This window comes from Carassius carassius, chromosome 43 (assembly GCF_963082965.1).
Source record: "Carassius carassius chromosome 43, fCarCar2.1, whole genome shotgun sequence".
In the NCBI taxonomy this organism is placed as follows: domain Eukaryota; kingdom Metazoa; phylum Chordata; class Actinopteri; order Cypriniformes; family Cyprinidae; genus Carassius; species Carassius carassius.
This window is the reverse complement of record NC_081797.1, coordinates 24,199,446-24,212,559: the sequence shown is the minus strand read 5'-3', so window position 1 is coordinate 24,212,559 and position 13,114 is coordinate 24,199,446. Positions and strand designations below refer to the sequence as shown.

Below are 13,114 nucleotides of genomic sequence, written 5' to 3'. Positions count from 1 at the left end.
AAGTACCCTATGTTTCTTTGATAAGAAACACTCATGCGTACCGAAGCGAATCACACATACCGATAATTTTTGATACGAATACGTGTGCCTTTACACCCCTAGTATGGTGATGACTTTATGAACAAAAGAAAGAAATGTAGCTGTTGTGGGGAAAAATTATAAAAGTTTAATGTTTATGGCCCATCCAACTCAGAAACTTGAGAATCAAAATACTCTCTTTCAGGATCATGAATGAGGAACACTGATGTAAGGTATGGGTAATTATACAGTAGATACTATTTTTTATTTTTTTATTCTATGGATAATTGTCAATTTATTGTTTATTTATTGTAAATGTCCATTGCATTTTCATTTTCTTGAATTTCACCCTTCGTTCTGAATTTAACTTTGTTAAACTTGTATTGCAGCCGTTCATCACTGATTTTTGACTGTTCCTTCTGCCGATCTTATATTAGCTTAAAAAAAAATATATATATATATATATATATATATTTATCTTACTTTTCTATTAGACAGTATTTCAAGTGAGGCGAGTCAAAAAGATTACAAGGCTAGTCAGAAAACGTTTATCTAGACTCAGAGAGATGGCTGCGTGGTTCATATTAGACAGTTTAGATGGCATATTTAATTTGACGAAATGAAGATAAGGCTGTGATGGATGGACATAACAAGGTCTTGGTACACAGCTCTTGTTTTGTAAAGCTTTTCATCCCCAACAAAGTCCCTGGAAAGATGTAATTTCAGTATTTATTAGCTGAACATAGTTAATGCCACAAACAATAGTTCATTAAATGGGGAAAGAGTAAGGGGACGTTCACACAAAATGTGTTTTTCCACTCCAGTGTGCTACTTTTCCATTGTTTTTCAATGTAAATGTGCACTAGATGGATGTATGACCATTGTACTTGTGTCGTGCATCTCATGCAATGTCTCACACATGAGCACCACATTTTAAGACAGGAATTTCAACTTTTACATGCAGTGCCACTCATCAATGTCAGCTCCAAATCAGCGGACCAATCACAAGACTCCAGAGGCGGGGCAAGCATTGCAAGATTTTGTTTAAATTAACAAGTTGCAAAATTTTATTTGACAGAAACATGGCAGAAGAGGCATTTTGCCCTGCGCTAAAAAAAAAAAACATTCCTGAGTGCTGCGTTTCACGTTTTTTGATGCAAAAATATATTCTGTGCGAACAGCCCATAAGTGACAAATCTGTACACTGCAAAAAGCGATATTCTTGCTCAGTATTTTGTCGTTTTCTGGTATAAATGTCTAACAATTATTGTATCATTATGCATTTACTTGACAAGTAGATATTATGTTTTGTTTCTGAAATTAAATTTTTTTGTTACATTTGTGCTTTAAACAAGATAAAATATCTGCCAATGAAACATGGAAAATAATCTTGTCTAGCCTTTTTGGCACCCTGAGATAATTCAAATGATTGTATCTTGCCCAAATATTTTCCTAACAGACCATACAACAATGAAAAGCTTATTTATTCAGAAAAGAAAAAAAAATCACATTTATTAGGTTTGAGTATTTTAGGTTTGAAAAAGGTCCTCTTGAGGTCCAATTATTATAATATGACAGATAATGGGCAGAATATGAAGTTACAAAGTCGCTTAGGTGTGAGTCGGTAGTCAAGGTTGGTTTATCCACCAGCCAACTCAGAAACTAGATAATCTGCGTGTTTGTTTGGCTCTGTTCGTATCGTGTAGGAACTGGAGTGGGTTCTAGACCAGAGCCCAGCTGATAAAGCAGGCAGGTTTATCCTGTGCTGGGCCACTGTTGTGTTGTGGGTAAGGCAGGCACAGGACGACCATACTGTAGATGAGATTGCTGTGTGTGTGCGAGTGTGTAGCATTAGCTGCCTGCTTGCAGTGTGACCCCAGCTTTGAAAGACTGTAGCCATAGACTCGATGACTCGTTAGAAGCAGGAAGAGTCCGTGTGGACAGTGCTAGATTAGGATCGTGTGCCAGGTGTGTGCTGGGGCTCGCTCATGATCCCTGCTGTGCTTGCTTGCTGTGTAGGAGATGGAGCCTTATTTACCTCTAACAAGCAAGTGTGCTCGTTCAGTACTGTCCGGGGCCACCGTCCTCTTCTGGGTGAGCATCACAACCGTCTGCTACTTTTGGTTTAATCATTTCATTTCATGTAATGAAGAATAATTGTGTCAAATTGTTATAAGCACCTTTCTATATTAGCACAATAATGCCAACGATGTACAAAAATTATATGAAAATAAAAAAATTAAAATACAGTGGGGTCCAAAGGTCCTAGACAACAATGGCATTCAAAATTGAATTAAAGTGGGGAACTTCAAAGTTTTCAGATATTTAAACACAATACATGTTATGATATCGTGAACAAATAATAATAATAAGATTCTGCATCAAAAAGCAATTTTGTTTAATGTCTGTGGAACTTCTAATCATGCTAATGAGAAACTTGAGGTTTTGTTTCGCTTTAGCCATTAAAGCAAAAGGAAGGCACACCAAATACAAGAATTTCTGTTAATATACATACATATATATGCAGAAGCATTTTCACTAGTGGTCTCAGATTTTTGACCCCCACTGAATATATTGGCTCTGTTCCTTCAGTTAGCTAACTACCTACATATGACAGTTTAGGACATCATATACGACAATGTTATTAATTCTGAAATATATCTAGAACATTGTGTAGCAGTAGTCTGTTTACTCAATATTTGCACTTGCTATGTACTTTCATACTTTTTAGCGTTGTTAGCTTAGCGACATGCTAACATGTTTTTTCTTTTTTTAATGTGTACATTCCAGGCATTGAAGAAAGGCACTCTTACACACTTTACATACATACAAAAAAAAGCCATAGAATAGTGTAGAAGTATGTAAATTTGGACGGATGTATAGTTTTGGAACAGAGCAATATATACAAATATTATACTGTATAGCAGATAGTCATGGCATGATATGGGTAAGACTCAATATTGAATGTTAATAAGTCGCTGGACTGTATGGCCACATAATCACACAGCAGTAAGTAAGTTAAATCAGTAAATCTGATGTTTGCTGTTGAACATGCATGCTTTTACCAGCATGTAGCATTTCACTGTTTTGATGTGTCCTAGTAAGCACTGCATGTTCATAATTCAGTTTTTCTTGTTTAACAATATTTTTTTGCATGGATAATTGAGTAGTATTGAGTAGTAATAGTAACTGCAGCGAGTGAGTTGTGTGTGTGTATGACGAGTACCTCTCTAACTCCCAACCCCAGATCTCTCTGATTATCGCCAGTATAGTGGGTGTGATTGCGTACCGTCTGGCGGTGTTTGCGGCGTTTGCCAGCATCATGAAGGACAGCCCCACCAATAAGATGGATTTGATTGGAAACCTTATCACGCCGCAGTTCGCCACATCCGTCACGGCTTCCTGCATCAACTTCGTCATCATCATGATCCTGAACTTCCTGTATGAGCGCGTAGCCATAAGGATCACTGATATGGGTGAGGAAGTATATATGGGACTCCCAGCCTCTTTTTTTCCACTTAAAAGCTTTAAAACATTTCAAATGACCCGTTTCAATAAATACAATAACTAAAAAAACTACATTAGATTATTGTTTGTTGTTGTTGGTTTTGGTTTTAAAACTTTTTAATTTATTGCGTTTATTTGACCTCGGCCCTTTCTAGTTTCTGATTTGTTTGAGTCGATTCGTTTAGCGTTCTTTATCTTGAATTAAACAATAAGAGAAACAATCGGATATTCAGTTAATAAAGTATTTTCCTAATGTAAAGATTTTGGTGCACTGATTTTTTGTCACTTGTTCTTCTGTCTGCAGAGGTTCCCAAAACCCATGTGGAGTACGAGAACAAGCTGACGGTGAAGATGTTCCTCTTCCAGTTTGTCAACTACTATTCCTCTTGCTTCTACGTCGCCTTTTTCAAGGGCAAATTTGTGGGCTACCCTGGAGACTATTCCTACATGTTCGGCAAGTGGAGAAATGAAGAGGTAAACCTGAGCCTGGTTTTAAAGTTCTTCTCCATGCCATTATTTACTTTTCAAACCTTTGTTATGCATTTGTTATTGCCATTGGATCTCTAATATTAATTGAGTATAGTGACTTATTAGGTCGGTTTATTTCTGATCATCATAATTGTGTTTGCAGTGCGAGCCAGGCGGCTGTTTGATCGAGTTAACCACTCAGTTAGTGATCGTGATGGTGGGTAAACAGGTGTGGGGGAACATACAGGAAGCTCTCGTCCCGTAAGTCCATATGACATGACATAATCACACATTCACAACTCTTATAATATTACCATGGTATATACTGAATGTAGTGTCTATTTTGATGATAGTAAACCAAGAAAGCAGATGCATGTAATATGTGTTCCTGTGCATGTCCATGTGTTTGTGTATGTGTTGTTAGTGGGTGGTGTTTTATATATGTCTGTCTGTGTGTAGCTGGCTGTGTAACTGGTGGGTGAGCAGAAGTGCACGGAAACATCCGGAGAGTCTGTACAGCCGCTGGGAGCAGGATCATGACCTGCAGGGCTTCACTCAGCTCGGCCTCTTCTACGAGTACCTGGAGATGGGTGAGCTACAGTACAAAAACTGAAAAACTAACTTTAAAAACATTATCAAGTATATATATATATATATATATATATATTAGGGCTGTCGCAATAACCGCAATATTGTAATACCGCGCTATTGACAAGCAAACCGCAGAGGAAAGATCGCAACCGCAGAAACCGCGGCAACTGCAGTATTCAGTTTTTTTTTTTTTTTTTATGAGGCTGTGGCCTTCTTTTTTTTTCAATTTGTCACTGTGCATTCAGTGTTAAATAAATTAATAAAACAATATGGTTACGACTGTAATTTTCTCGCGAGCCGTGATAGCTTTATGGTGCTTCGTTTGTTTTGAATAGGCCGCTGAAACGATGGGAGACGCTCAATCTCGTCCCAAAACCTAATGTCACGTCGCCAGTTTGGGAACATTTTGGCTTTCAACCCAATGAAAAGGGCGAGCCAGCGAATATAGATGAGCCGACATGCAAAATGTGCTGCAAAAAGGTTCCTGTGACGCGGCAATACATCGGTCATCGGGACATTATAAAACGCTTAATGTGAAAAACGCTTAACGTGGTTTAATGTACTAATACAGTGATATTAACAGACCAAACTCACTAAACATCATATTAATAAAGTATATTATCTACAAAAAATCAGATGATCCCTGAATATGAATTCAATGCGTTTAATAACACGTTAAGCCTTTTCCTCCCATAGAAAACCATCATAAGGCTTAACGTGTTATTAAACGACTTGTTTTGTTTTTTTGTACATCATATACTTTATTAGTATAATGTTTAGTGAGTTTGGTTTTTAAAAATCACTGTCTTAGTACATTAAGCCACATTAAGCGTTTTCTTATAACGGTTTGCTATGGGAGAAAAAGGCTTAACGTGTTATTGTTGCAGTCATATTCAGGGCTCATCTGATTTTTTTTATAGATAGTATACTTTATTAGTATGATTTTTAGTGAGTTTGGCCATGTAAAGCGTTTTTGACGGTAAGCGTTTTAGAGTGTCCCCTGACATCCAGCGCAGCTGCCCCCTCAAGCATCAGATCGCGGAGGAACATCAAAAAGAACAGCTGTGACCGGCCGACAGTTAGGAGTAGCTGAAGCCTTTGCGAAATCTGTCAAATACAGCCGTGAAAGTAACAGGCATACCTGCTGAAGTCACGGACAACCTCCGCGTCAGTGCCCATACCCAAGAGAGCGTGAGCAGATAACGAGCTCACACACGCTATCTGCATGAGGAGTGCATCGACTCCAGCGCGAATCCACTGTCCTGGTGGGCCAGAGGTGGCGCGATAATCAGTCTAGATTTCTGCTGCTGTCCAAGGTCGCGCGCAAATACATGTGTAATACATGTTAGAACTCTTTGATTTTCTTAAAAAAAAAATGATTGGAAAACGCATGTTCTTGTTGCTGTTTGGCATTTAACAATAAACAAAAATGTTTTAAAACGTGTCTCTGTCAGTTAAAATAGCAACAATATATGCTACATAACTCAACGATAGAGCTTTGTATGCGGCAAAATCAGGATAAATTAGGTAATAAAAAAAAAAAACATGGCGGTATTACCGCATATCGCGCTATTGAGCAACCCATAATAACCGCAGGGGAAATTTCTTAACCGCGACAGCCCTAATATATATATATATATATAAATTAGTGCTGTTGTTAAATGATTAATCACGATTAATTGCATCAAAAATTAAGAATTTGGTCCCACTTTATATTATGTCCCTAATACCTGTGTACTTACCTACAAACTAAATGTTTATTTAGTATGTAACCACAGTGTAGTTACAGATTGGTACATAGTATCTACAGCTGTAATATTTCTGTAACTACACACGTAACAAAACTCAAGGTGGTTTGTGTAAGAACGAATGTGTAACAGGAAATTGATAACAACACTTTTTTCACGTCACCAAGTACTCATGTAACTTATAACTACATTTTGTAACAACAATATGTATAAGAGTGATTGGAAGCATTTGATCCAGGGGGTGGATGTGGGTAGGTTTAGGGGTGGAATGGGATCCAGAAGATAGAGATAAGGGTTAGGGTTAGGGTTAGGGTTAGGGTTAGAGGGTTTAGGGATATGTAAAGTGGGAGGAGTTGATTCTCGAGTTGGAGTTGGTGCACCACTGTAATACCAGTGTAACTTACATGATAACTCCTCAGGAACGGTCCACAATATAAAGTGTAACATTCTGGAAACCAACCACTTTTTATATGTAAATCCTAAGTTCCTGGCTGCTGCTGTGTAACATTACATGATAAAGCTAATATAAAGTGAAACACTTTCTTTACCAAAATGTGCTGTTAGTCCCGTTACACATTCAAACTTTCATTACCAAGAAGTGTTGTTACCCTGTTACACATTTGTACTTACACATACCCTTCAGTGATTTGTAGCATGTGTGTAGTTACACAAACATTAGAGCTGTAGATACTATGTAACAATGTGTACTTACACTGTGGTTACATACTATGTACACATCTAGTTACGATGCAAGTACACAGGTATTAGGGACACAATATAAAGTGGGGCCTAAATACAAACACATGCATGTATATATTTAAGAAAAATATGTAACATTTATTTATTAAATATATTGTTATTAGTGCTGTCAAATGATTAATCATGATTAATCATATTCAAAATAAAAGTTTTTGCTTACATAATATATGTCAGGGTAGACACCGTGGAATAAAAGGCTGTGAAGGATGAGATTACCGTCTTTGCAGTGACATGCACTTGTCTTATTTCTTGTCATGCAAGAAAAAAAAACAGCTCTGTTATAATTTTTTATTACAGCAGCAATAGAGGTATTTAATCACTACGGAAAAAAAGGATGAGATTTATGAAATTGCGGACAAGCATTAGGAAAACATACATATTAATTCACATTAATATCACGTTCACACAAAATATATAGTTTTTTTATTTTTCTCATGACATGTCTGGGGCTCCATACACCATCAACTTCTATATAAAAAACTGCAGTAACTCAGTCTTACTGACAGATGGCGCTGTAACTCGTCTTTATATGGAGAAACAGTTCATCTTATCTTTGTTTGCAGTTATCCAGTTTGGCTTCATCACCCTGTTTGTGGCCTCTTTCCCGCTGGCTCCTCTGCTGGCTCTGATGAATAATATCTTAGAAGTGCGAGTGGATGCTTGGAAATTCACCACTCAGTTCCGCCGGCCCGTGGCAGCCAAAGCACACAGCATCGGCGCATGGGACGAGATCCTCAACATGATTGCTGTTTTCTCAGTGGTTACCAATGTGAGTCTGTAGTAAAAATGAGACAGGAACCACTTGAACTACTTCAGAGTTTGTTGAACAATTCAAACTGATTGTTCAGTGAGTCGTTTGGACTGATTCCTTAACAAGAACCAGCTTACATTAATATTAAGTCAACCTACATCTTGGGCTGTCACGATTTCCTCTATTCAATCAAGTACTCCATTTGAAAAAAATACATTTATGCGATGCAGGTTTAGGTATGTAACTGTTATCCTTTACATGTGTGGAGTGTCTCAAACTCCATCTTTGCATATTGTTGTGAGTTTGGGTTTATTATAACATTCATCTGGGAACGCAATGTGTGCCATTTCATCAGATTTGTAAGGTAAATTGTCTATAAATTACACAAACAGGAGAATACATCAATATTTTTCTCAAGATACTAACCGTTGGTCGCGATTTCAACTAAAAGTTTAACCATCACTCTTGAGTTACTCAAGAAATTACAGTGGCTACAGTACAGTAGCATTTCTGCCATAAAGAAATATTAAAGATTAAGTGGAAATTTGAATTAAGTGTTGTAAATACCTATTGTAAATTAGCTATATTTTTTGTAATACATAATAATGTTCATTTTTTTTTTGTTTTTGTTCAATAAACCCATATGATTACTCGCTTTTGGTACTTAATTAGAATTAATTATTGCCTCATTACTATTATATATGTTCTGTATTTAATTAATCTTAAAAGCTATTGTTCACTTAGGTCTATATTTATTACCAAAGAAAAATAAAAAATAATAATTTTCCGATTTCTCAAATAATTGTAAGAATAATCAACAAATTACTCGATTACCAAAATAATCATTAGTGACAGCCCAACTTACATCTATACTCTATTATTATCAGTAGTTCTATAGCCTTTAAGTTGCTTATAAACTGGTAATGAAACTTTGATATGGAATTATGACATGTAAAATTTGCCTTTCAGGCTTTCATTGTCTCATTCACATCTGACATGATCCCTCGACTGGTGTATAAGTACGTGTATTACGAGGTTAATGAGGGCATGATGGAAGGATACATCAACAACAGCCTTTCAGTCTTCAACATCTCAGAGTTCAAACCGGAAAACAGTCCAGACGATAGCGAAAACCCGGACTGGTTCTTCAGCTCCAACATCACCACCTGCAGGTATGGTTGTGTCGGTTATACAGAGTCTTTTAATGACAGATTTATCCTGACTCTGGTAAATATATATAATACACATGAATGCTGTGTGGATGCTGTAGGTACCGTGACTACCGCTACCCTCCCGGACATGAGAAACAGTACGTTCATAACATGCAGTTCTGGCACATTCTCGCTGCCAGATTAGCCTTTATCATCATTATGGAGGTATGAGCTCTTAAATTCTCTTCATTCCTGTGTCAAAAATAACGCCTAGCATGCTTTAAAAATACTTTTAAGGAATATACATACTTACAAACTGAATTGAAAATGTATTAGAAATCTATTATTAAAATGAAAATGTTAATACAACTTCAATCTACACTGTCCTGTGATAATAAAGAAATATAAATCAGTAAAATAATGAGTTAAAAGTAAAAGATTTAACTTGACATTACAACGTGATCTTTTCAAAATGTTATTAAAGTATGTTAAGAAACATAGAAACACTCATAGTTAAGTACATTTAAGTGGTCTTTTATTTTGTTAATATATTATCTGCAAGTAGTTGTTTTGAAAATTTGCTTTTAAGATTTGAAATACACTACAAGTGCAGTTATTTCACAGTTTATTTAATGTTAAAAGAATAAACTTTAAAATGTAAAAAATGTACTTGTCATAGTAAATGTTGAAATAAAAAAAAAAAGAAATTGTGTACATTAACAATGATTTGGGTCAAATATAATGTAATTTAATGCAAAACTTTATAAATGGTCTCTGTTGCACGGCAAAAAAAAATTTCGGCTGCATCTAAACCCATGTTTGAAGCCAGCACGGGGCCTTATGTGTCAAAACAAATAGCACATGGTGGTCATTATTTCTAAAACATACTATATAATGACAGCGGACCCTTCTCGGCTGCTCCATCAAAGGAAGCAGCCCGGAAAACTATCGGCATGGATTTTTGCCGATAACCGATATTTCCGGCAATCAACTATCAGTGACAATTAATCGGCAAAACCAACACATCAGTCGACCTCTATTTACAATAGTCATAATAATATGATAAAGAAGTTACACCCTGACTAATTTCTTCATTGGTTCTATAAATGTATCGGTTTGTAACATTTTGATCTCCCGATACATTTTTGTCATCAGTGCTAAAATAATTACTAAACTTGTCCCAATACTCTTCTTCTCTCCAGCATGTGGTGTTTGTGGTGAAGTTCTTTGTGGCATGGTTGATTCCCGACGTGCCGTCCGATGTGAAAGCCCGTATAAAGCGCGAGCGATACCTCATCCAGGAGTACCTGCACAACTACGAGCTGGAAAAACTCAAAATCCAGCTCAGCCAGAACGGTTCGAACATCGAACAGTGCACGTGTCCCACCACAGCCGCCACGCCGGTGAAGCTGGAGGTGTTCTCAGACTGTCTGACCTAACACAGCCTGCCTGACCTCTCCTGACCTTGACACTAGCACAGGAAAGCTTTCAGTCAGCCCATGTCTCAAACCAATCCTCTCCATTTCAACACAAAAACACACACCACTGGTTGCTAATATCTCACAGTTTATGTTTGATAGTCTTTTTTCATACCACATCCACTGTTCTGGGGTTTTCCTCAACTATGATACGTTTCCCAGAGCCCCCATTTTCAGTCATGTGACCTCTGAGACATGCCTACATAAAGGAAAAGTTTGAATAAAATAACAAGAGATATGAAGTATGATAATGTTTAAATGCATTTAGATCTATCTAAGGCCACATGAGCTGTAACTCAGTTTCTGTCTATGCAGAATGACACTTGCACTCTTCAAGAACAGTTAGGTTCTCTCACGCTTTTGTCTCTATAGACACTACAAACATAAATGCAGACTGTTTATGATCTGTATGAAACACTGTGTGAAAGTCTGGCAGCTGAAATGGCAAGCTAAGATTTCAGCCCAAAACTAAACTGGGTGAAATATAAACTGGACGTTTCAGGTTTTGTGTGAATTACTCTGAATTATCGCATAGATGAGTGTCTCTTTCACACATTGCCAAAATACAAGTACTGAGTGACAAGCTTTATTGTTAAGAATGCCTTTAATCTACCAAAGATAAAAAGCCTTAATACCGTAGACATATGCATGGATCCTTTACGTTGTCTAAAATGAGACATACATATTAAACACTCATATTTACTGTATGTTCTGAGTTCATGTATAAAGAAATTCTAGAAAGGGTTTTCAGGAAAAACTGTTTTTTTTTTTTCAATTACATACTAGCGTTTCTTTTTTTAGTGCATTGTGTATTTTCTTTTTTTGCTAAAAATTGTACAATATTTAAGACAAACTGTCACTATTATTTTGCAGTATTACTTCATAGCTTGATGCAGCACCAATACTGATTTTTAAAGCATCCTTTAATGCTAGATTTATTTTAATTGCTGGAAATTGTGTGCAAAAAAGAGACATGAGTAGATACGTATATAAATATGCACACTAACTACACTCTTGCTGTAGTTGTGCTGTTCAGGTGACAGAGGCAGCACTTTTCACCCTGTGTTCATAGTTACAGATAATCTGCACTTTAAAGCTTTACGTTGATTAACAGGAAACAAAATCTTCTCAAAGCCAAAGTTGCTCCGGTGATTTGAATGGTAAAGCTAATATATGTGCCTTTATCAAAATACAATCTCCATGTTGAGTGTATATTTGTGCTTCATTTCCAATTGATTTACTGTGTTTTCCTGGTCAGAAGGCCAGTGTCACTCTGAGTTGTTTTGCACAAAGCACTTAATGAGGAGTAATTTATCTCAGTGTTATTGAAGGAAGATGTGTGACTAACAACCCTTTGAATCTGCAAAAATCTGTGATTAATTTATAATATGCCAATCTGGTCATTCATGTGGCACTGTACTTCAAATCAAACTTCAAATCCAAAAGTTATAACGCGGACCATGAACAGCTGACAGTCTGACATGTATATATGCTAATGATGATGGAAAACATATGCATTTGCTGTTATTTGTGACTTGAATATTTAAGTTGGAAATCATGATATTTTGTGTAAATATTTTGTTTTCAGTCTCTGGTTCAAATATGAAGAATTTAGTCACTGTTTTACATAATAAGAACTGTTATTCATAAAAATGTTGTTTTTCACATTTCACTTTTGGTTTATGTAACTGACAATCTGCAAGCTGTGCTATGAGGTGAAAAGCCATTTATCAGTAAAACATTATCTGTAATTTAAAAATAAATCTGCAATTTCAGTTCTAGAGCTGTTCTGGGTGATCTAATGATCAATGATTATGCCTTATCATTTTTCTGTTTTTTTCTTTCTTTCTTTACATTTACTGTTTTAAGTTGATTTTTTGCTTATTTTTATGCATGGTTATTTTGGATGTGGATATAAATCCAAGTGTGTTTTTCTGTACTGCTAATGTACAAAAAATGTACTCGGTTTTTCATACTTAAGTCACCCAAATAAACTATTGAATTCGCCAGATACACTCAAGTGTTTGATTGTTATGGACATTGCTTTGACTCTTATATAAATTTAAGGGGTTTTGAGAGATAATGACATTAAGTTTGCTTCATAGCTCCGTAAGACTGATGGGTCAGTACTGCACATATGATTTATGACACTTTCTACACTGGTCAGGCACAGCATTATTACCACCTTTCTAATATTGTGTAGGTTTCCCTTTTGCTGCTAGAACAGCTCTGATTCATTGAAGCATCGACTCCACAAGACCTCTGAATATGTACTGTGGTCTTGACACCCAAAACATTAAAAGCTGATACTCTAAGTCCTGCAAGCTGAGAGAGCTGTTGCAGTACACCTGTGCACACACAACACTGCCACTTTTACAAATTGTCTTCATCTCCCTTCCAAAGTCTATAAGCTGTTGGCAGAAAGACGATGGCCTTCAGCCAATCCTGTATCTGAGAGTCTTGAATTGGACCCTTCACAAGCTACTGTTCAAGATGTTGACGCAGTAGCAACAACATGTATGTTAGACCCTACCATCTAAGCTCCTAAAAGAGGTGCTTCCAGAAGTAATAGATCCTCTTCTGACTATTATTAATTCCTCATTGTCATTAGGATATGTCCCCAAAACCTTCAAACTGGCTGTT

At 36.5% G+C, this 13,114-nt stretch overlaps 1 protein-coding gene across 2 annotated transcripts in view; it reads left to right on the top strand.

Annotated features, from left to right (window-relative positions):
* LOC132124630 (anoctamin-5-like) overlaps positions 1–12,482 on the top strand; it is a 40,440-nt gene extending 27,958 nt beyond the window's left edge. Inside the window, exons 14-22 of one of the 2 annotated variants that reach the window (XM_059535738.1) lie at positions 2,038–2,112; positions 3,266–3,494; positions 3,830–3,999; positions 4,157–4,254; positions 4,453–4,583; positions 7,655–7,860; positions 8,812–9,014; positions 9,113–9,218; positions 10,196–12,482. In XM_059535738.1, the coding sequence (XP_059391721.1) occupies positions 2,038–2,112; positions 3,266–3,494; positions 3,830–3,999; positions 4,157–4,254; positions 4,453–4,583; positions 7,655–7,860; positions 8,812–9,014; positions 9,113–9,218; positions 10,196–10,432 (1,455 nt within the window). In that variant the 3' untranslated portion in view covers positions 10,433–12,482. Of the gene's footprint in view, positions 1–1,724; positions 1,806–2,037; positions 2,113–3,265; positions 3,495–3,829; positions 4,000–4,156; positions 4,255–4,452; positions 4,584–7,654; positions 7,861–8,811; positions 9,015–9,112; positions 9,219–10,195 lie in introns of both variants that reach the window. The other variant, XM_059535739.1, reaches the window with a different exon arrangement.
* The last annotated feature ends 632 nt before the right edge of the window (positions 12,483–13,114 follow it).